Source organism: Epinephelus fuscoguttatus, linkage group LG15 (assembly GCF_011397635.1).
Source record: "Epinephelus fuscoguttatus linkage group LG15, E.fuscoguttatus.final_Chr_v1".
Taxonomy (NCBI): Eukaryota; Metazoa; Chordata; class Actinopteri; order Perciformes; family Serranidae; genus Epinephelus; species Epinephelus fuscoguttatus.
In genome coordinates, this window is record NC_064766.1 from 22,646,266 (window position 1) to 22,670,812 (window position 24,547).

The 24,547-nt window shown below is 42.1% G+C and overlaps 1 protein-coding gene across 3 annotated transcripts; it reads right to left on the minus strand.

Annotated features, from left to right (window-relative positions):
* Window positions 1–1,454: 1,454 nt before the first annotated feature.
* Window positions 1,455–19,735, minus strand: LOC125901573 (serine/threonine-protein kinase tousled-like 1-B). 3 transcript variants are annotated; one of them, XM_049597275.1, is made up of 22 exons: window positions 19,633–19,735; window positions 17,128–17,249; window positions 16,022–16,090; window positions 14,712–14,750; window positions 14,506–14,581; window positions 14,372–14,415; window positions 14,186–14,278; window positions 13,983–14,063; window positions 13,793–13,885; window positions 13,596–13,706; window positions 11,400–11,536; window positions 10,956–11,147; window positions 10,254–10,320; window positions 9,930–10,027; window positions 9,606–9,687; window positions 9,410–9,501; window positions 6,786–6,875; window positions 5,796–5,965; window positions 5,515–5,650; window positions 4,770–4,881; window positions 3,831–3,938; window positions 1,455–2,141 (listed from the first exon to the last, which is right to left on the minus strand). In XM_049597275.1, exons 2-22 carry the CDS (start codon window positions 17,242–17,244, stop codon window positions 1,992–1,994), a joined length of 2,157 nt encoding a protein of 718 aa, XP_049453232.1. In that variant the 5' UTR covers window positions 17,245–17,249; window positions 19,633–19,735; the 3' UTR covers window positions 1,455–1,991. The 3 variants fall into 3 exon arrangements, with proteins under 3 accessions (XP_049453232.1, XP_049453230.1, XP_049453231.1); XM_049597273.1 differs by lacking the exon at window positions 19,633–19,735 and adding an exon at window positions 19,113–19,625; XM_049597274.1 differs by lacking the exons at window positions 14,712–14,750; window positions 19,633–19,735 and adding an exon at window positions 19,113–19,625.
* Window positions 19,736–24,547: the final 4,812 nt, after the last annotated feature.

A 24,547-nucleotide genomic window follows, 5' to 3' on the forward strand; every position in this document is an offset into this window, starting at 1 on the left:
GGATAAAATTACAATTTATCACACTGGACACAGACTTTACCTGTTTCACTGCACTTCATCGCCTGCTTTCATTTGGGAGCAGCAAGCCGTGAGCAGGTACTTCCTGCGGTTTAATCTGCCTGTCATGTTACTGAAACTACTCTCTGTTCAGGTGTTTCGTTCATCTGAAGGCTCGTATGCAAAAAAATCAATTAAGACTTTTAAAGCAGGCGAGAGCGCAGAGAGAAGATGAGACACCCACTACTTCCTGTTCACGGCTCCCACTTGTCTTTTATCTGAGTTCTTCCCACATGCGCTCTTTAGGCAGAGTCCAGGTTGTTTGTATCTGAGAGGGTTTAAAATGTCACGAACAACGTACAGGTTAAGTGTTTTATTTACAGGACGACAACATTTGGATATATCCACTTGATTTCTAGCTGCAGTAAGTCATGCTGCAACACAGCCGGCCTGGAGCGTGCCCACTTCTAGTGGCATGAACAGGTGTGACCGCTCCTCACTACACAGCATACTGGGACTTTGCTCCATATAATGTCTGTTGGACTTGTACATGAAAGTAAACAAAAACCCATGTGGACATTGATGTTGGTGGCAGAAGAACGTGTTGCAACCCCCCCCCCCCCCCCCACCCGCCCCCCCCCCCTGAATAGCACAGCGGGTGTCCGTTTCAGAAAAGGATCTCTGGAGAGTGTTCCTCTTAACACAGTTCAAGTATGCACATATGCGAGGCGCAAACCATTCACACACGTTACAAACTAAAAGCAACATTTATAGCAGCAAACTGAGAACAGCTTTCAGGAAATAAACAGGAGCAAAGTGAGACAACTGGGAAGCAAGGATAAGCCTCATTATTATGTATTTGCTAGTGAGTAATGTCTCCTGCACATGAAATGTACACTAAATTCTGTGTCCCGAGTCTTTTGCAGTACAGTAACAGCTGATCCAGTCCCTCAGCTCAGTCCGACTCTCTTCAGGCAAGTTGACGAGGACATCGGCGACGACATGGGTGCTGTAATACTCAGCTGTTTGAAACATTTCGACTCTTATGTCAACGACAAAAATGGATTAAGACAGATTCACAGATCCGCTCCCTGCAAACCCGGCAGCGGACCTGAATTGCTTTGCAACAAAGGAAAAATGTGAACCGAGGCTGCTCGTAAGTTCAGAACGAGCCCACGCTGTAGTACTTCATGCCAAATGTGTTGAGACCAGATCGCCATGATCTGGACTGGAAGTGCAAATCAACGCCAGAAATTTAATCTGGAACTTTTTTTCTTTCTTTTTTTTTTTTTTTTTTTTAGGTTACATCACTTTTAAAGTGAAGCCCCATCATGTGCACCAGAGAGGGTAAATTTAATGAGATGTAACCATTTTGTGCCTCGTAAAAATGGATTGCAGAGTTGAATCGGGCCTATATTTGACGTACGGACACACACACCTCCTCTGCAACATCATCCCCCCCCCCCCCTTTTTCTGATCCCTGCTGGTCAATGCCACCCTCAAACCAGTAACATGAACATCAATAACAGCTGCTTCATGTTGAAGAAATTCAAGCCATCTTGTGAGGTGTATAATGGTGTCGAGCTAAGAGAGGTGGGCTTGGACAGGGCATCTAGGAGCTCCTACAGCTGTTGAAATGTCTCCTATGGGGTTATTTAACAAAGTCCATAAAGAATCCACTGGCTTCATCGTTTCCTTTTCTTGCTCCAAACAATGCTGAGCCTCTCTTTCCACTTCCCTTCCAGTTATGTTCTTTCCCCTGTCTCACACAGCTGAGTTCAAGGGCACAACCCTGTACAACGTATGCAAACGAGGTACCCCTCTTCTCTCTTTTTCCATCTCATGGTTTCCATTTAATTCCGCTCTGTTGCTTCTTCCATTTGGGAACAGCTCAAGTAAAACAATAAAACAAGATCCATATCATTATCCTCCAATTCCAACAATCCTGCCTTGTGATTGGCCGCAGCGTCCCATCAGTCACGTGAGAGAGCCAGTCAGTAGGTAGGAAGAGATGAGGCGGAGGGCTGCAGGGAGCCGGAGGAGTTTGAGCGTCTCATGTGAGGGAGGAGGTAGGAGTCCGAGCACAGTTGGTGAACGTCGAACCGGTCCTCCTTGCGGTAGGCCAGACAGCGCCGGATAAATGCCTGCAGGGCAGAACACATTATAAAACGAGCTGCAGGCTGTGTGACTCTTCATATTTACTCAGAGATACAATACAGATAGATATGCTGTCTGCTCCTTTGTCTACTTCGTGGAAAAGGCTGCACTTTAAACAACTCTTTTTATAGCGACACATGAGATGATTCAGATGATCCATCCATGTGCTGACTTGTCACTGCACTAGGGCCTGACTGATTTATCGGCTGGGTGATTTAATCGGCCGATTATAACCATTAAAGAATAATCAGCAATTGGCCAAAAGTTGGCCGATAAACGCCGATGTTAACACTTAATAATAATAAGAACTCTGGTACTGTGAACATACATGTAAATGTCTTAATTCATATAGACTTTGCATGATTATTTTATTTCCCATTTTATTTGCTGCCTTTTTGCACATCATATTTTTGATTTATTTTGTGTTCACATTGTTCATATGCTGCTTGTTCCGCACAGTTTCTAATAATAAAAGTATTTGAAAATAGTAAAATGTTCTTCCTTCAATTTATATCTTTGTAACGAGTGTTTGAACTATATTTAAGCCATGAAAAGCAGGTATTTCGGGGGGTTTAAATTGAAAAACTTTAAAATTTAATCGGCCGATATAGCGGTTATGGGATTTTTTTTATTCCATAATATCGGAATCGGCATCAACCCCCAAAAACCCATATCGGTCGGGCCCTATGCTGCACAGCCAAATTATTTGAAAGCTCTGGTGGACATCGTTACTTAAAAGGGATAGGTTTTGAAGCGGGGTTATATGACGCACTTATCCATAGCCATGTGTATTACATACAGGAGGTGGCGGTCAACACGACCTTGCCCTCAGACAGCCCTTTGAAACAGGGAACTCAACTAAAAGTGAAACAGATCTATGCTCTCTTCAAAACCAGACTCCATTGAGAGAAAAACAGTCATTTTATCTCTCTGAACACAGGAGCTGCTCGTCTACTGCTGCTTCCATCAGTTAGATTGTTTGTGATATTGTGTGACTTTGGGTTAGTTCTGATCCTCCAAAGTCACACAATAACACAAACTAACTAAACCATCAAGGCAGCAGTATGCTATTTATTATTGCAATTCTTCGGACTGTCCAATGATTGTAAACAGACATTGTGTTTGTCACGCTGAAGAAATTTTCACAGTAATGTGACCGAAAATATTTAAGACCCATCAAATCTGAATTTAAGACAATTTCAGACTTTTTATGGGCTTATATTAAGAAAACTTAATTTAAGACATGTTAAGACTTTAACAAGGACCTGTAGACACCCTGTTAACATTTGCCAAATGTCGGACATTTTGAATTGCTTTTAATATTGAGGTTAGCAGCCCTTTAATATCCCTGCTTGTATTTATACACATGGCATTTTGGGTTTACAGGCTTTTTGGATCAATGTGATGAGGTACTTTTGAAGTATTTTACCAGCATTTAATCAACTGCATTAACTGGACCCAAAACAGACATTCATATGTGATTATTTAATCTACAAATCTTTACTGGATTAATACTGGAATATTACATTCAATATAAACATGGTTATCATGTAGTCTGAGAGAATTAGCACTGACAGGAGTCACATGACTGGAAATACATGGAAGTGTGCAGCAGTTTTTAGTGTGTGTGTGTGTGTGTGTGTGTGTGTGTGTGTGTGTGTGTGTGTGTGTGTTACCTTGGCCTCTGTGCTGGCCTGTGGTTTAGCAGGGAACTGGACCTCTGTAGCTTTGAGGATGGTGTTTTCCTGGAGAATATCCTGCTGCGACTGGTTGTGACCAAACGGCTGGAAAACACAAAATACATTCAATCACCACCACTCCAACGTCTTCTACACTGATTCAACTGTTAATTATAATTAATTCACTAAAGCCTGGTACACTGTGCGATTTTAGGCTGTCCGAAAGATGACCGATGTGAAAGAAACGTGATAATATCTTTGGTCATGGCTCTCAAACGGTGGTCCTTCATCGCCAATGAGAGAGGTTCAAGGACGGCCGTTGTCACAGTCTTGTGATCAAAGACAGCGTCAGAAATTTGGGATGACCATCTCACTGTGTGACTGCTGTTATAATAGAAATGCAGCATGAAATGACGCACTGGTGCTAAACCCAAACAAACAGATGGATAGCAGCTCGCCATGGAGGCAAAACACTGAAAGAAATGTGTGGGATTCCAGCAAAGAGGAAAACTTTGTGGAGTTGTGGCAGCAGAAGCCTCGTCTATATGATGTGTCCTCCAGTATATCAGTATATAGTACAGTGTGCCCACAGAACTTTAGGGTTATTTAATAATGTGACCCTCTATGTTGTGCTTCACAGTTGGAGAAGTAATAACCCATGCAGCATCACTCAGTATGGGAAGCTGTTGCATCGTACGCTGTAGCCTGTGATTCAGTAGGTGCTGTCACCCTACAGTCTGCATACATCAAACCTGATGTCGTACCCACGTTTATTAGATCCTGCCCAGTGTTGCTGCACTAAACTTATAAGGTTGCTAAAATTGCACAGTCTGTCAGAGGGTTAAGAAAGAATCCCTTGAATGTTGAACAATCTACTGGAGGTGTGTATACGGTTTTCGCCAGACTGTAGCCAGTCGTTGGAATTTGGTGTTGTACCTTGCGTCCGTAGAGGCACTGGAAGAAGATGACTCCCACAGACCAGACGTCCACCTTGTTGGAGATTTTAGGTGGCTCCTTCCCGACCACAAAACACTCTGGAGGAAGGTACCTGAAACACACACAGAATGTAATCAGTGCCATACAATGTAGTGACAGATAACGTGTGTTGACCCTTTTGGACTGACCATAAAGAGGACTTTAACACGTTAATGTGCCCAGGGTTCATACACATTTTAACCTATTCATTTTAAAAACGTTTTCATAACTTTTCCAAATTTTTTACCTCATTTCCAAGTCTTTATCTAAGTGGTACAAAATAGGTCGGCTGATCACTGGATGCAGCTTTGGTTGAGTGTCGGTTAAAGCTGTCTTGCAGCTATACTGATTGTGACCATGGGAACCCCTGTGTGTGTGTGTGTGTGTGTGTGTGTGTGTGTGTGTGCGTGTGTGTGTGTCTTGGTGCGCATGTGTCTGAAGCCCTTTGTAAACAGAGATTCACCGTACTGCCATAAAGAGGATCAACGACTTCACCGGCTTTGTTTTTTCGCACTAAACCAAACAACGGTGACATAATGCTGCCTTGGTGTTATGGAAGGAAAAGAGGTGTAACGTGTAAAACAACAGGGTCTGCATTTCGATTTAGGGCTCTTACCAACATAGGAACAACAATGCCCCCCTCGACTTGGTGTGCATATGCTTTATACAGACATTCCCGCCTTTGTAAAAGGGGCTTGTGTCTCACCAGTAGGTGCCTGCTCCCTGTGATGTGAGGTCCATCCCGTCCACGCCATAGTTATCATCATCCATAATCTTAGACAGGCCGAAGTCTGTGATTTTGATTTCTCCACATGCAGTACCATCCACCAACAGGATGTTACCTGCGCACCACACAACACAGTGAGACTCAGTAACACCAACAGCACTTCATAGTAAACAAAGCAGTATTACTTTCATCAGATTCCTGTAATCTGCATTTAATTCCACATATGATTCACCCAAAAGCGTTTTGAGCCTGTGACCCACCAGGTTTGAGGTCGTAGTGGATGATGGGGGGTTTGATTTCGTTGAGGTAGCGCAGGGCGCTGACAATCTGCATGACAATGGAGCGTGCCTCCTTCTCTGACATCAGCTTGTTTTGCTTCAGGTAGAAGTCCAGGTCGTTGCCTTCGCAGAACTCCAGAACTGTACAGAACCTGAGAGAGGAGAGGACGCAGACACACACAGTTAAATACAGCGGAGAAAAATCAGATTTAACAACTGCACGTGAACAAAACTGAGTTCAACTGTACTCTAGAATTTAACAATACTGTTGTTTATTTATCGATCCTGAAGTAGAAAGATCAAATGCTCATCTAGTTTCTTTGAAGAAAAAAGACTTAAGGCTAAGAAGGAGGAATTTAACATCTCCCTCCCCCGCATGCAGGTCAGGGGTCAGAGTCAGGACTCTCTGCTTCTAAATGAGCCTGACTTAAGTTTCCAGTCATGAAAGTGAGCCCAAGGGAAGCTCTGCTAACATGGTACAATATGAGCTGGGGTTACACTCGACCTTTGGACTCCACACAGAGCTGGTTTCGTCTGTTTATCTGGACAAACATACAGAATTGTTACAACTGCCTCCAGTTTCTTTTAACCGTCTTCTGGGTACGGGTGACTAAAGTTCACATGCTTGGTCTCCAATTAAACCTTCAAAAATATCTTCCATTGTCTGGGCATGCCGACGCTGAATCATGCATTTTTCTGTGAATTGCTTTTACTATTTACTCTTTCCCAATCTGATAACACCCATCTGATGTTTGCTCTTAGGTGTAACGCCAACTGACATAGAGCATTGAGGCTGAATACAAACATGCATTAGGGTATTTCCTAGGCAGGGCTTTAAAAGGTTTGGATCTCACTAACATGCATCATGTTGTTTTAAAGCCACGGTTAAACATGTGAGTGCCGGGTGATAAACAACCTCAGGATATGTCAACCCAGCAGGGCTGCAGCTGGCAGAGGTCAGAGGTGACTCACGTGTCAGTATCCAGGGAGAAGTAGTCATACAATTTGACTATTCTGGGATGGTCCAGCTGCTTGTGTATCCGGTATTCCCTGCATGCATGCCTGAAAGAAAATAAATGTCAACGTGATGTGCGTGCTGCTGGAGAAACATTTTGTCTTTGTGTACCTTAAGCTGGGGGAGGCAGTTTTTTGGAAAGTGGCAAACATGTTGACCTGATAAAGATCCAAGCAGGACCGAAACATCTTGATTAAACTTTCATGGCATGACGAAAGTGTGTAGGCGTTTCTTTTTCCTTCATGTAAGCTGTTTTTGGATAGCCCTGCACCTACATAATAATGTGCGTATAATTACTCTCCTTTATCTAGTTTTCTGGAAAAGGCAAATTAAAAAAAAGGCCAGAATGTGAAAACACACCTCCTTCTCTCCCAAATCCCCATGCCACCAGACGAGCACAGGCAAATTCACGTGATTCATACAGTAACCTTTGCGAGTACTAGTCATTCATTCCAAGCATCACGATCGTGACTATAGCAGCAATTTTATGAGTACTGCCCTCCTGTTTTCTTTGGAAAACCTATCGAGCCTTTTGAGATGACAAACTGTGACTTGAGGCTCCAGCTAACATTAGCTACACGCAACCTTTTTTTTTATCTAAAGATGACATCGAAAAACTTGTTCATGTTTTTTTCTCAAGCAGATTTGACTACTGTAATGCCGTGTTCTCAGGTCTCTCAAAGAAATCTTTCAACAAACTTCAGATTAGGGGTGTGCCATATCATCTCATTCACAATAATACCGGTATAACTTTTAATATGATACCCCTTATACTGGCAACAACAAGAATGGCTCAAAGTGAAATTATTACCGACTCCGCGGTGGTTCCAAAAAGAGGAGCAGCTTCAGTAGTGTGGAATGAACTGTGGCGTCCTGAATGTTTTATGAACAGCCCCGGACTTCTCAGACTCTTCTAGTGACTTACAGATCAGAGTGAACTCATTCAGCGGCTCCTCTGGCAGCAGCACAGCGTCTCTCCCTCTCCTCTCTCACCGTGCACACACAGGAGTTGGTGTCGTCAAGTGATTTTGTCATAAACCTTTGGTAATGTAAACCTATGTTTACCTGCAGCAGCACGTCTACTCCCAAGACGAAACATTAAGAACACATTACTCTGGTTTAAAGGCTCTTCATTGGTGTCCTGTTGATCTTTGAATTCATTTCACAATTTTGCTTTTAGTTTTTAAATCTCTGCATTGCCTGGCTCCTGACTATTCATATGATATGTTGGTCAGATACATTCCCTCTAGATCCTTAAGATCTTCCACCTCTGGTCTACTAAATGTCCCCCAGAGTACAACTAAAACGTACTGTGATGCTGCGTTCTCCATCTTCGGCCCTCGCCTCTAGAACAGCCTTCCAGAGGAGGTCAGACCCTCTGATTCAGCAGACAGCTTCAAACGAAATCTTAAAACCTGTCTTTTTATATTTGTATTTATGCAGCTTTTATTTAATTAACTGGGATCAAACCTAATTCCTATTTTTTGAGAGTGTGTGGTTGTATATTTGTATCTCTATCTTATCCTGTCTTTTATCTGTATTTTCTCATTTTCTTATGCAAGTACTTTGAGTTGCACTTGCTGTTTGAACTTTGCTATACAAATGAAGTTATTATTATTACATGAACTTGAACTTGAATTGGCTGCAGCCGTGAGCCTTTGTCTCTGGTAAGGCTCAACTATTAGCAACATTTACTCCCCATCTCTGAAACACTTCGCTGATAAAGACACATTTTATTGTGTCTATTGTCAGACTTTACCCTTTACCACTGGGCAACAAAAACCCCAATAACACCCACTAACATCTGGCTTTTGTCTTTAAAGGGAAAGATTACAATCTGCATTCACCTCCAGGACTAACAACTGCAGTAGTCATGAGTCACGATTTATCAGCTCCAGCTTTGATAGGCTCTGATCGGCAGTGATGGAAATAAATTTCGTCTGTCTCCGAGCAAGCAGTGCTGTGACCTTATTCCAATTTGGTTTGCACCAAGTTTAAATGAGAGGTTAAATAGATAACAGATACAAGGAAGAAGTACGTTCATCACACAGGATACGAAAAAACAGCAGAGGCCTATACAATTGTCTTGTCTACTGGCAATGGGAAAGGAGTGTACCGCCAAGTTTTAGCGAGTTTTTTCATGTTTTTAAAACCGGAATATACACGCTAATTTTGGTGGTGAAAGGGTTTCAGTGTCTCGTTTAGACTCTCATTTTAACACGCCCGTCTCTAGGTTGCTTTGCAGTGTAGGCAGTTGTTGCCAACGCTGGAATAGCAACTTTCTCAGCAGGATTCTCCTCCATTGAATCTCTGACCATCTGAAGGGGTGTGCATGTGCATCTGCATTTGTAGAGCAGCCAATAGGAACACCCTCATTCTGAATTGACCTGTGACTGGCCAAGGTCTTGTCACAGGCTAGCTTTTCAGATTTAGAGCCAAGAAGAGGTGCGGAAGTCTCTCTCAAACCACTTGAGTTACAAAATCCTGAAAGGTTAGTATGGAATTTTTGCCCAATGACATTTTAAGAAAACTGCTTACCCCAGCTTTTAGTTTTGTGTGCGTGTGTGTGTACAAGACCTACTTGTGGTAGTTCTCCTTTTTCTCCTCTCTCCAGTTCTTGTTGAGCTGGTGGATTTTAACAGCTGCGTAGCGCTGCTCAAACAGGTCAAAAGCCTGTGTGTGACAAGAAAACACACACATTTGTCTCCAAACATGCTCTGCAGATAAAGGTGGATAGGAAAGAAAAAGAAAAAGTAGTCCAACCAAACAGACATTACCTTATAGACTTCACTGAAGCCGCCCCTGCCCAGCAAGTGCAGCAGCAGGTACCTCTCATTCAGCGTAGGGTGGTCTTTAAACCTGTGTGAGGAGGCACATTTGTTTTATCCTTGTCACCTTAAAACGCTTAGCAAAGATGATTTTTATTTCACTTCCATATTTACATTCCCTTACTTAAATGTCTCCACCTGATCAAGTAAACTAAACGTCTTGACAATGTAAGAAATTACAATTTAATTACATTCATTAAATGAGTTTTTAGTCCCAGTCTTAACCATGACGTTACTTGGCATGTTATGGTGCTGCATGCAGAACAGACTTACGCTGAGCTGTCCTCGTTGTTTATCCTCTTCAGCTCTCTAATGTGAAGGTTTCGCACCCGCTCCAACCGCTCCAGCTCAGCCTGGATCTCAGCTTCCTCCTACATAAATACACCGCATAAGATTATTTTGCTAGTTCAAGGTTCATGCGCTAAAAACTAAAATATACAATCAAACAGTTCAAGACTCCATCGGCCTTATAAAACTGAATGCATAACCATCTATTACATTTTCAGTGTTTTAATGTTCATGTTGATCATTTCATGAGATAAAATGTCTTCTGGTCACAATGTGTTGTGATCGATTGGATTTTTTTCTGATACTGACCTTCTTCAGATGTCCAAGGCGAAGCTTGAAGATCTCTTCCTGCTCGTGGTACTCAGCGAGGGTCAGTCTGACAAAATATGGACAAGTCAAAATCTCCAGGCAGAAAAAAACCCCCTCAGAAAACAGTTTATTTGGAACATATGTTTCAGACTACAGCAAACATGATAATTCAACTTCAAGTCATCTTGAAATGATTTTTTAAAGCCTCCAACTGAAGAGGCAATGTGAACAACTATGACAACTATGAAGCTGATCATCTACTCAACAGCAATGACAAAAAACAAGACCAGAGATTTCTTTGCTTGGGCGAACAAGGTGGAACTGTTACTGAAGGTAAAACGAGTATAAGGCGGTCAAGTCTGGGAGTCGTTGCAAAGCAAATGCTTCAAGACTGATACGACCCAATCCAAGAGCAAACACGGGTGTCAGTGTCATTGTTTCCTGCCCGACAAGACTAATATTGTAACCGTGGAGTTTTCAAAATAAAACGAGGACAGCTGCTTTTTCAAAATTCTCAGTTTAAGGGGTTCAAATATTGAGCTGTAAGGACACTAGGCAGAAACGTAGCGATAGTGGATGTGGATGTAGCCTGAAAGAGGACTATGATGTACAGCTACTAAGGCTTCTACAGTCAAAACAATATAAAAGGGACGATCATCCGTCCAGCATCCTTCAGTGATGCACTGATTTTGGTGTACTCACAGCTGGGGCAAGGAGGGCTTGAGGAAGGGGTCCGAGTCGTTGCCATTGACCACCTTAGTTTTGCGCTGCTTGGGTTCAGAGGTGGAGGCCACCGACAGGGAGGGAGACGCAGGGTTCGGAGGCTTCCTCTTGGCCAGCAGCTTCCTCTGTCGCTCGATGTCCTCCCTCTGCTGGTTGATGCCCTCCTGTTGCCTGCAAAGAGAAAAGGACACAGAGGTGTAGGGGAATCAGTCATATGGGAAAGGCATTAGCAGACAACAAACAGCCTTTCATATGTTTTGCTCCTGGCTGTGAAGTGAAGCATGCAAAGAAAATCCACTTAAGAGCCACTCTATTTCTGACCCTTCAACACTGTTTAGAATGCAACGCTCGATGCAAAAATCTAAAAGAAATATGGGGACATTCATTCAGATGAAAACTATGCATGCGTTTGCCGTCTCTCACTTGATCAGGTTCTGGAATGCGTATCCGTCCGTCCACTGCTCCGTGTAGGACGCTCCGTGCCTGACAGTGGTGAAGTGACCGAGACGGAGACGGTCCTGCATGCTCTTCTCACGACACGACTGCTTCTCCTGGGTGCTCTGTTCACAAAAACAGGCAGACAGATATTAGAAATAATAAATAGTGTTGCTGAAGGCATCTCATAAGGAACAGACGAAAGAGAAGAGACACGCAAAATGTGACAAACCCTCACCTGTAACCTCTCTCCACCCAGACTAAACGTGTGGTAGGTACATATATCTTTGAAGTTGACTATATTGTGACAAGGTTGCTTGTACCCTAAATCCTATAACCACTGCGCAACACCAGCCCAAGATGGTGGAGACCTTAGGAAAACAGGTGGCTGGTAAAGAGATTTTAAGACCAACCCACAGACAGAATTTTCCTCTCAGGAGTCGAGGACCAAAGCAGAGCTATAACACCAGAGAATATTGACTTGTTATCGGATAAAGTGTTGCTCTATTTCTGTTGCATGTTGCAAAGTTGGCACTTCTTTACATTAGATGTAAGAACACTGTAAGATGATATACACTGCGTCCGAAACCGCGTATGACGCACTGCATACCCATAGTGATGTCATGAAAAGCAACACTACAGGTATCAGGGATCCAGTTTCTGCCAACTAGTGTCCTAGTCTGCCATCAAACATCAAAGGAAGAAGAGGATTGCCCACCAGCACGGACAATCAAACACAAACAACAAGTGGAGGATGGCCACAAGTGCAGCCGCATCAACCGTGCCTCCTTGACGCATCAAAAAGAAAAGCGTTTTTTCCTGCGGCCAGTGTATTTTTTAATTCTTTGCAATGGCAGCGGCATATATTTACTTTGTGCTACAAATACCAGCAGCACGGGGTGTCGGTGGCTTAGTGGTAGAGCAGGTGCCCCCATGTACAAGGCTGTTGCCGCAGCGGCCCGGGTTCAACTCCAGCCTGTGGCCCTTTGCTGCATGTCACTCCCTCTCTTTCTCCCCCTTTCACACTTGTCTGTCCTTTCCATTAAAGGCTAAAACTGCCCCAAAAAATATCTAAAAAAAAAAAAAACCAGCAGCACGACAACCCGCTGAGCATCCATTCTACGGTGAGTTTTTTTTTTTTTTTCCCCCCCTGGTCGCTGAGAGTTGAAAAATGTCTAACTTTGGGTAATATGTTGTGCTCGCCACTGGCTTGTTTTATCCAGCTGTTCAACAGAAATGAAAGAGGGGTTAGGCCAAAAAGCCTTCCACAAAGACCAACCTTGACATCTTACATGTACAAGCGCGAAGCAACAACAATGGAGGAGAAATATATTAATATATTGCAAATTATATATTAGAATCATGAACCCTGATAGGAAAGTATCTTTGCGTTTGAGGCGGATCATCAGTGATTAATAATAAAATTAAATGTAAATGTTTTTGATAGAGGATTTTCTGTTTGAGTACGTGGGATTGATTGTTTTGTGTTTGTTTGTGATTCCCACCCTTGGTATGTATCTTTGCGGACGCACTGAGCTGTAATTACCACATCACTTCTTGAGAGCTTCCTTGCTGGTTAGAGCCATGTAACCATGGTAAAGCGTGCCAACCTCAGCTCTAACGGCATCTGCAATACCTTACAGCAAGCATGACGAACCTCTTAAGTTTTTAGTTTTTCTTCACGTCCGTAGGAGTAACGTTACTTCCGCTGTTAGAAAATGTGAGCAGCAGGCGAACTTGTGCATCCCGGTAACACTTCAATTGAACCGTTACTGACATTACAGAGCTGTCTTGGTCACTGTCTGCCATTTTCTGTTATGAATACTGTCGTCTACAGCATTGCATCGTGGGATATTTATGCCAGCATAATGCTCAGCGTTTGCATGGTGTAATATTTCCTTGGCAACAGAATGCAATTCTCATACTATTGGTTTCATACCAAGGTTTCAGACATACTAAAAAAAACCTCATATACTCTTTTAGTGTATTGAATATAATGTTATTAAGGAATTTCAGACGCAGCCAGTGTCTCTGTTAGGCTGATATATAGTGTGCTGTGTCCCTGTCAGTTTGTTTTCCTTTCTGTCCACAAGAACTCAAACACAGTGACGTCTTAATGCAGCTATTCTTTTATTAGACGTCCAGTGAATAGACAAAAGGCTGCATATATGCAAAGACAGATACCTTCTCTATAAGCAGTTTCTTGCTCATGGTGATGCACTTATTGAGCCTCTCTTTGTATTTTTCCAGGAGTTTCTGCTGTTCGTCTATCTGTCGCCGCAGGTCACAGTTAGCCTGTAAAGGACAGTCATAATCATAACACAAACCTGACATGATAACTTGTTGATAACCAAAATGTAGATTATGTGTGATGAACTCACCCTGAGCAGGTCGTCTATTCGCCCCTCTTTTTTTTCCAGGTCCAGACTCTTGTTGCTCTCCAGAGCAGCAAGTTTCAAGCCTGTCAGCTCCGTCTAAAACATTCACACACAGAGACACCAGTCAGAGCTGTATTAATAAATGTACAATGAAGTGTTGCTGTGTGAGTGTTTCCTGTGTGCGTCATATTACCTGGACACACTTGCTGGAGGAAGCTTTAGGATTGTGTTCCCCAAAAGACAGACTCGTAGGAGAGGAGCTGTTCTGCCGGATCTACGGACAAACAGGTATTTTTAAACCTTGTAATAACACACGGAGACTCACATCCACCTCGTGTGCAAATAACTCATAAATAATCCTTGTGCAATGCACTCTATTGTTTGTGCAATACTCACGATAGAGCCCGGGGCAGAGTGTGAGTTCTGTGGAGAGCGGCGAGCCGACGGGAGTCCTCTGACTGGACTGGAACCATTTCCACCCTGCTGGAACTTTGCAGAGGAAACAGGCAAAGTTGAAAATGTGGATTAAAAATAAAAAGGATGGAGCCATTTTGGGATGACGGGAGTTGCTGTAATACTCACATCAAAGTAGTCGCTGATCTTGGGCCCACGTGTGGAAGTCTTCCCTGCATTGAAAATTGAACAGATTTAATGCAGGCCATCAGTAATGCATCGATGCCTACATTATATTGATTTCTTGCCGGTGTCAGTCATACCTTGACTACTCTCTGAATAGGTGTCAGCTTTCCTTTTCCTCCCTCTGGACGTCTCAGAGTGCTTCTTCTCTGGGGTCTGTGAATCGATGGGAAATAAGAGAGGAGAATAAAAAAAAAAGGCATGAGTCCCTTGTGTTTTACCTAACAAAGCTGGTGCGAGTGGTGGTGTTGAGCAGGAAAGAGCAGCAGGAACAAAGAGTACATACTGAGTAGGCAGGGGAGCTCCCTCTTTTCAAATCAGAGTTCTAGGAAGAGAAGAGAGGGAGAGGTGGAGGTAGTGGGAGAGACAGAAAGACGAGTGGACAGAGCAAGGACGCACCGACAACATGCAACTGTGTCAAAACCAGGTTTCATTGTTGGTGTATTTGTAACAAAGCAAATAATATTTAATTTCAGCTTTTGTTCCGTCTTTTCAAAATGAATAAACAGCCTTGGCGTTCAGGCACATGTGGAGGCGCAAAGAGCGGCGTTCATAAACAACAACTGTCATTTGAAGCAGTATTTATAAACACCAGCTGCCAATATAAAAAACTATATTAAAGGGGACTTATTATGCTCTCCTGTATTTTGTTTCTTATATATACTGTTACAATGACGGATGTTCAAATTAAATGTGGCTAAAGTTTTAAATATTGAGGTAAATGTTTGTAAAACTTCAGGCTTCTTACCATTCTGTATTTCCTACTCTGGCTACAGTATGACGTCATAGTGTGCCGGTTTTCTTTTTATCACATGTCCGGTTGGGTTAAGAAGCATTAGTTGGTGATTTTGCAGCCTGGGCTTTTTCAGGAGGTGGGCTTAAAGAGACAGGTGCTAAACGGAGTGCCTCAGAAAGGGGTTTGTGTGTTTGTTTGTGTAAAAAGAGCGATTTGGATGAATTTTAAGCAGATTATTTCCTGTGAATAATTAGGGACGATTTTTCCTGACATTTTAGGAACTCGTGAAATGATTTTCTGTCGTGTTTTCCTTTAAGCAATCACACATATCTTCTCCCTGATGCTTGGCTGTTGTTCTGTAGCTCTTTGCTTGTTTTAACTGCGTATTTAAATAACAAGTCCATTTAGTGTTTTCCCCAGAAACTGAAGAAATTCTGAGATATAGGCATACTGTCTATATTTAAAGAAAAAAAAATCTTACATCTCTTTAAAGCAAGAAGGCCTGCGCCGCCCGTAAAGCTTAGATGACCCATACTGGAGGTATAGGACTCTCCCTTACAGAGTCCTATTCCTCCTTTGCCTTTGCCACTCATCTCCTCTGATTATTCACTATGTTCAGGAAACCGCTTCTTCATTTAGGCCATCTTAAGTTACATAATTTGATGGGCTTGAAATGTAAAGCGGTGTTTGTGTTTTATTGCTGTTTAAATGTAGGCTATTATATGACTATTTAAACCATACGTACTCTAGTTGTTCTATATGGCTGGATTTCTGGAATGTTGGCCTTCAAGGAGAAAGAAATCTAGTGTAAACTCTGATCCATGCCCAAACTGACTGTGTCTGTGTCTGTTGTGTTTTACCTCTGACTCCTTGTCGCTAGATGAGCCCAGACTGCCATAGCTGTGGTTAGATGACTCGTTGGCCAGACCCTGCACACAGTGAGGATTCAAACACATAAGTGAACACATATGATATGAAAATACTCTCCACAGGTGTGCGGTTCGATCCGAGTTCAGAAAACCTCATGAAATGTAAACAACAGTGAAACAAAGCCTGGGGGCTGGCCTCCAGTCTGACGCGTCTGATAGGAATCCAGATCTTCAGTTAGGTGTGTCTCTTGGCTCTTTCCCACCACATGCAAGGAAACCTTCATCCTTTTTAGGAAAACAGGAACTTTTACCTGCTTTTCCACCATGAGAACCTGGGTGTGGTTTTTAATCTCCTGCTCCCACTTTTTAAAGGCATAGGAGCTAACATGGTGGCGTTAACACAAGCCTCAAGACTGCTACAGCTTGTGCGCAGCATTCTTTCTGCTGCAAGCAACCACTAGTTGTCGCCAGTACTGATATCGGAGCTTGAGATTGGACATGTCTGTTTATTAACATCACAAGAAAGCAGCTAATTTCTAAATTAGTCTCCAGAAAGTGTTGTCTTGTGAGCAAAGATTGTGAATAAAACAAAGCTGGTTAATGGTGTCTAATCCTTCCTTAGTCAGGAATAAGGAATGCAAATTAAAGCTATACTATGCAGGATTTTCCTAAAAAACAATGTCTAGACTCATACAGAAGTAATCCCTCTAAATCATCACTGATGACCCACTAGAAGAGTGTGGCGGTGTCTTTATCTGCAGAGACTCCGCTTGTGTTTTCTTATTTTCTGTGATCAGGATGTTTATTGGTGTGTACCCCTACAGGGCTCAGGTGAGGTCAGGGCTTTATACAAAGGTAGCTAACAGGTGCCAGACCATAGACAGCAGACACAAAGAAGAAAAAAATACAAATATAGCAAGGCAAAACGCAGACGAGAGTCAATCTGGGGTTGGGTTTCACTTTGAATTTTGTTGGTGAGCGTGTTTACATACTGTAACCAATAATCCAGCATAGTATACTTTTACTTTTAGCTCATGAGGCTCTTGTCTGAAGTGTGTGTTGCGTCTCAAAAATAAGGCTTTCTGTGCTGCGGTTACCTTAGCACCACCACTGGTGCTCCCAGTGCTGCCTACTGTGTTGCCACTGACAGCCCCTGTGAACCTGGCCTCCAGCAGCTCCTGTCTCCTGGGGTCCAGGCTGTGCAGCTCCTCCATTGGGCCTGACACAAGGGGATCAACAGAGTAAGGTTAGACGCTTGCATTGTCATCACTACAAACAAACAATGGTGACAAGCGCAAGTAACGAGAGCAACTGAGCTCTGAACATTATTCTTCGAGGACATTACTGGAAAGGAATAAAAACGGGCACTAAGAGAAGGAGCAGAGGACAGTATCTGGGGGCGGATTAGAGAAAATTAGAGTGATTAGAGGATAAAAATAGAAAAATGGATTTGATTCAACTGGGCAGTGGAGGTAGCTCTTTAAAAAAGATGCACTTTCATGCTACGATGGAAGATACTGCAGATGAGTGACACTGCATTTCTAACTTAAGCAGGAAGGTCATTCCACCACTGGGTAGTCAGGAGGGAGAAGAGTCGAGGCCGGGCGGAGTGAGTCTCCCAGTTTGTCAGCACAAAAATCTTCAACCGGCCCCTCTATTATCTCATAAGTTAGCCTGTCACAATGGCCTCATTGCACTGTGCTAAACTAGTCTGTGATATTTAGGGATCCCAATAGCTCAGAAGCCTTGCACATGGAGCATGATGTCAGCTGGGATAAAGACACTGGAAGTTTTATACCAAAGTCATTCCTTTCCACAAGCTAACAGGCAATAATACAGTTTAGGGCCTTATAGTGGTAGCTAATTCAAATGCTACATGTGTGCATCCACGTTTCAAACACAGTTGTTTAACAGGGCAAACAGACTTTTGCCCAGTTTTACATTTCCTCACTATACAGATTTGAAGATGCTGGAGCGGTAAATCTGACCCACACATAAAATTATTTTCACACAAGCAGCAGGCTATTTGCTGCCTGCCTGGGCCTTGTTCTATGACAACCAGTCTCCAGAGAGAGAGAGACAGAGACACACACACACACACTCAGGTTCTCTGCTCCCTGCTGACTGCTGCTGCTGCAAGTGTTTGTTTCCTTATTGGACATTTCCTGGCTGTCATCTTTACATAGCTTGTGGCACAGGGGCAAGCCCTAAAAGGCATAATGGACATTATGAAACTCCTGAGCAGCCAGTGAAACAGAGAGCACAGACAGAGGCCTGCGTGAGGTTACCTGAGGACAGGGGGGGAGAGTCATTTAGATTAATTAATCTATACAGCCAGAGCTTCATACTGCACCATTGTTTGGTATCTTAGCACATTAGTATTAAGGTTGAAAATTAATTATCATAACCACAACCCCTGTACAGTGATCACAACACAGGCTGTCAATCGTACCGACTTATTCACATCATCGCTGTGTAGATATTTTTTAACATATCATGTCGTGTAGCTAACTCACTCAGATGGAGGATTATAACCACTTGCTCCCACTTGTGATCATTCTTTTGTCACATCACATCCAGCAGCTCAGCAATGTCGGAGTAAACAAGAGTCCCAGCATGTCGACAACAATGTGAAAAACAGATGCATCCAAACTGGGCACACATGTAACACCCAGGGCCTGTTGGTAAGTTTACCATGCACTGTAATGCATTAATGGATGCATGCATAGCTACGTTATTTCATACCCAGCTAGATGCTGTTGAGGGGGCGAATGTTACTAACTGCCACAAAAACACTGTTATCACATCAACAGCGACGAGAAGCAAGAAATCATGTAAACTGACAAACAAAACAAGCTAGCGCTTCCTTTGTGCAAACATGATAGCTTGCTGCTACTTAGACTGGCCATCAACTGAACTGACAGCTGACGTTTGGCTTCCAATTCACGGCATCAGTGAACTTGACATCCATTTTTACTTCACCAAACGTTAGCTCGACACGGCCAAAATAATCCACTTCTCCCGCAAAGGACACACTTTAAGGAGAACAAGAGTCAGTCGTGCACTTGGCGAGCTAATATACCTTCCTTGCTCTTTGCGGTCGCCGTTATATGTTGTTGAGAAATCGTTGGGGACGAGGAGAGCTGCGACCAAGATGGCGTCGCCTCCAAACTTCCACCACCACTTCCACTGTTACTTTGGACACTCATGAAGCCACTTTACCGCCGAGAGGAGCCAGCGTACACACTGCCGTTCGCGGAAATCCCAAACTTGCGTCCATCGTCTGACACCTGCTGTAACCAAACAGGCCCGTAAACGTGAGTCCGAGCGTTTTTGTGTCGCTAGACGTCTCGCATTTTGTGACCCGTGAGGGTCCTGCGGAGGAGCAGCTTCTTCTTCAGAGACTCGCTGAAACGGATCCAATGTAACCTTTGCATGATGACCGCACCGCGCGCCTGTCAGCATCCAGTTCACGAGCGGAGCTTTGATTCTTGTAGGCGAGGCTATCGCGAGGCTGGCGCGCACCTAGCAGCGCGATGGGGGATGGCATGACACCGAAACAGACACTGATCTGGGATCATTTTACCCTCCTCCAAACTCGCCATAGGTTCACTGGGAGGCACGTTTCAGCGTCGACCTGAGAGCAGCCTCTTGTTTGGGTGAAAACAACAAACACCCCGAAAAAATGGCCGAAAGTTCTTGTCTGCTCGAGGAGAGAAAGAAAACAGGAACACACACACATGCGCGCGCACACACTATATATGAATATGTATATGTACTATGTCTATTCAAAAGCCAAAATGTTTTTTTTTATTTTGACGAATTTAGGGACTGTTCGTTATTTATTAGGGGGTGGTGCAAAAAGGAGGAGGCTTGTCAAATAATTTTTTAAGCACTAAGGAGATACTTGTGTTTTTGTTTTGGCTTTACAGAGGGGTGTACACATTTAAATGGCCACAGTTTGTATTTATCTTCCCCCAGCTTTTTAAAGAAATCATGAAGGCATGTTGTCATGAAAATAATCACGCCATTTTTTTTATAGCCAGAAACTGTAAAAACAGAAATTATAATTGGATTTTCACATTTCCGACAGCCCCTGGATACAACATGTGCAATGAATGCTTCAATCAGGAACAAACATAACCGAATCGTAGCTTAAAATAGTGATATTTTTATATCTTCCATGCCCTTTATTTTGTATTGTTGTAATCCTCAACTCAATAAATATAATCTAAAAAAAAGAAAGAAAGAGTATTCGGTAGAGATAATGTACTTTTTACGAAGTATGAGTATCAACCGCATAAAATGTGTCAATAGTTCTGTCAGTAATTTTCCAATAAATATAGCACCTAATCAATATAAGGCTTAAAATAACTACTTCTGGTTCACTTTCACCCATTTCCGGTTTAAGCCACACCCACTTCTGGTTTAAACCCTGCACATTCCAAGTACATTTACAGATACAGATCATTTAGTTGGTTGAACAGATGCAGATAGTGGTGTACTCGCTCATCCCTAATCAAAATACCTTTATTCTTCCTTTCATTTAAAATTTGATAGTATGCACGACAAGAGTGAAAAACTGAGGCTCTTTGTCGTTTAATTTTCAAACATTAAAGGGTAAGTTTTAGAAACTGAATAACTAGCCTAATTCACGGTAGATGGAGGGTCATGCATTTTCCGCCTGTCACTCAGGAAGGCTCAAGGAAAAATATCTGTAGCTTCAGAGAGGGTAAAAAAAAAAAAAAAAAAAAAAGTCACACCCCAGCTATCCTCCTCCTCTGACAAGTAGAGAACTGTCCCTTAAGTCTGCCAGTTTTGACACAAAAGCCTGGAAAAGAATACAAAATATAGTTTGTTAATTAATTAGTAATTATTTTGCCCCCTTTTTGTCCTACATTTTATTTTAATTTAATTATTTAATTTAATTCAATTTATTCTATTCTATTCTACTCTTATTTTATTTTATTTTATTTTATGTTGTCTGTATATTGGACTCTGGTCCTGGCTTACTTTGATTTTATGGTGTCTTGTAAACCCATGCTGGCTGGGCATAACTGCAGGACACAATAATAAAAAAATCAGTCATTTATTCATATCTATCTATCTATCTATCTATCTATCTATCTATCTATCTATCTCTCTCTCTCTCTCTATATATATATATGTCTATACATTGATCTATATATTGATCTATATATATATATATATATATATGTGTGTGTATATATATACATGCACACAGTGTATGCTGTGTGAATGAGTGAGTAGATGGGTATGGGCAGGGGCAGGGCTGTTTTTCAGTCTTGAAATACAAGTTGCAGGGAGGGGGAGGGGGGTGCAGGTGGGAGGATAGTGATGTGGTCTGGGCTATAAGGTCTTTTGTTCCAAATTTGGTGCAGTGCATCAAAATGCCTTTGCCTCTTGTAGGGCAGCATACACACACACACACACACACACACACACACACACACACACACACACACACACACACATGCAGACACACTCACACTCCAACTCTTCAACATTCAACTGTTTGGCCTACATAATATTCTTACATTGCTTTCTAATTCATGTTGAATGCCATATGTTTCCTTTGCATGGAAATACATTTACTGTAGCACACACTGTGAGATGAGAGTCAGCACACGTGTGCCTCTCCTGATACAGTGAAGAAAATGTTTCACCTAATATTTGGCAAGCTGAACTCTGAGGTAATTTCCCCGGTTCGGATGAAGTGTTTAAAATGACAGTAAGCACACTGTGAAAACGTCTCGCGTCTGTCAATCCCCTGCTCCACTTGCAGTCAGATTGCATCAGGAAATAGACTGAGGCACAAATGATAATACTGCACCTCATATGCACCTGCCTGTGGTAACCTGATTTTTTTGGTCACATGGTTTCCATGGTAACAGAGCAATAGTCTTGACAGGCAATGAGGAGGGTTGTATAAGCAGTCTACTAACTACATTACTCTACTACGCTCTACACACAAACACACACAGTAACACACACACAGAGTTTGTGATGTCATTTCAGGTATGAAATTGGAGCTGTGTTATGAGGAAAAGGGTGATGGGTGGCTGATATTCAAGCAGCCATCGGGACATTCCAGGAGCGTCAAATGTCTGATGGAAAACTGGGAGTGTTGGCTGACATTTTGAAAAGCGTCTCCAGCTCGTGTGTAAGACACACAACTGTGGCCTACAACAATAACAGCACTTCAAGTGATAATGAAGGTTTGAAACTACAAAACAAAGTAAAGAGGAAAAGAAGTTGTTGTACATATACACAAAGTGTAATAATTTGTAAATGTCCAAGCACAGCTTTTTGAAATAATAATCATTAAATCAGAATTCAGCTTAAAATATTCCAACTCCAGCTTCAGAAATTAAATACAGAAATAAAAACTGAGAGCCCTAGCATTCCCTTAATTTTCTGTGAAGAGAATAAATTAGAGACGTCAACTCCAGACCAAACCTGCTCCCACCCAAGTGTGCTCAATGCTGACTCTCATTTGATTATTGGTAACTTATTAGCATAGGTAACACCCTATAAACACTATATAAGGGCAGGTGTGGTGCCGTGTGCAGAGACTCTGACACATGCGAGAGATGCCACCAAACAAAGGCTGTAAAAAGAAGAACTTAAGCAGTGATGAAATCAGCGTACTGTTAAATAAACTGAAACAAAGTAAATGTGGTTTTCCAGTGTCTGTACTGATGTCAGGAAAACCAAAAACCAGCAGCAGTGGTGGAGGAAGTATTCAGATCCTTTACTGAAGTAAAAGTACCAGTACCACACTGTGGAAATACTCTGTTAGGAGTAGAAGTCCTGCATGGAAATGTTGCTGAAGTGAAAGTATTTAAGTACAATCAGGAAAATGAAAAAACTGAAATCAACTTAATAAATCCAAATAATTAAAAAAAAAAGTCCTCAAATTTGAAAAGCTGGAACCATGATTTTTTTTTCTCCATAAAAATGGCTTAAAAGATTTCAAAATAGTTGGCCAGTTAATTTTTTGAAATTTACTGACTAATTGTTTTAGCTGCACTTGTATATTTTAATTTTTATTTAATATTTTAATTTGTGAAGTAGCTTGTTACTAAATAGTTCATATAATAGTTGTTATCATAATAACTATTATAACAATATATCTGCAGTGAAGTGTAGAAGAAGGAAGTGGCAAGTGATTAAAATACTCAAGTACAGTAAAAGTACCTCGGATCTGTACTGTGCAGTACTTGAGAGTAAATGTACTTAGTTACATTTCAGCACTGCTCACACAGTAACTGAATTAACTGAATTTACAGTAATTGGGATCAATGGACCAACTGTAGCATTTCTCTAACCCACAGATTTAATAATCCAATAATTATAATTACTCCAAAATATAATAATCTAAATTTGATTATATGATATCCATGTATTTTTTTTTTTTTTTTCATCCCTCAAATTTAAAACTGTGGTGACAGCCTTGAGTCACCTCTGGCAACTTCTTTGAATGTACCGACAAAAGCCAAAAATGGCATGCACCAAAAAATATTTGACAGTTTCTACGATCAGGCTTCCACCTCACCATCTACGTCGCCGACTTCCCGTCTCCAAAATGTTCGTGAGCATGGGTCAAAGTTCTTCCCATCAAGTCTGCTTTTGCGTGGGACGTGGCGTATGGCTCTTTCAGGCCTCGTTTTGTGCATACGTAGTGTTTATAAATGAGACCCCAGGATTTAAATAGACATGCAGGCATGGTGTTTAAAATAAAGGCCTCAGTGTCATGTTCATTTAAACACAGAATATCAAGGTAGCATGATAAAGGATGAAGATATGAATTGTTTTCCAACTTCAGCTAATACAGCTCATACTGAATCAACTGATTCTTTTTATTACTACCACCATTTTACATGTCCTCTTCAAAAGGGCAAAAGGGCCGTTGAAGATTACTGAAACAGGGTCATTACACACAACAAAATTCCATGACTTTTCCAAAATGCTCAATGATTTTTTACTAATTCCATGACTTCCCCAGGTTTTCCATAACTGTGGGAACCCTGACACATGGTAGATTCTGAGACGAGACCTTTAAAAAGAGGCCTACAACATTATCAGGACAAACAACTAAACATGACTTTTGTTGCTATAAATACTCACAGACTGATATGTAACTGTTTATTAGTACTATTTAATCCTTCTCCACAGCAAACAGCCTTAACAGCAAGCAAAGCACAGCTGCAGCTAATCACATTAATTACATCCCCATTCCATTTAGCTGTCCCAGTCAGCCTTGCAAGCATACCCAGAACCTGTAAGTGGCACAGCTGAATGGAATGCAGCCATAATTAATGCTATCAATTACACCTGGGTGTATTTCCTGCTGTTGTATAAGAGGCCATTTACACGTACACGGTGATTTTGATAAACGGAGACATCTTCCTTCGTTTGTGCCCTTCATTTACACGCAAATGGAGATTTCTCCTCTGAAAACGAGTCTTTCTAAAAACTCCGGCCAGCGTGGAG

Coding starts and splice junctions, on each gene's coding strand:
- LOC125901573 (XM_049597273.1), bottom strand. CDS start 19,239: ATGAGTGTCCAAAGTAACAGTGGAAGTGGTGGTGGAAGTTTGGAGGCG. Junction 14,279..14,371: donor AGATCAGCGACTACTTTGAT/GTGAGTATTACA, acceptor TCCTCTGCAAAG/TTCCAGCAGGGTGGAAATGG. Junction 13,707..13,792: donor GAATAGACGACCTGCTCAGG/GTGAGTTCATCA, acceptor TGTCCTTTACAG/GCTAACTGTGACCTGCGGCG.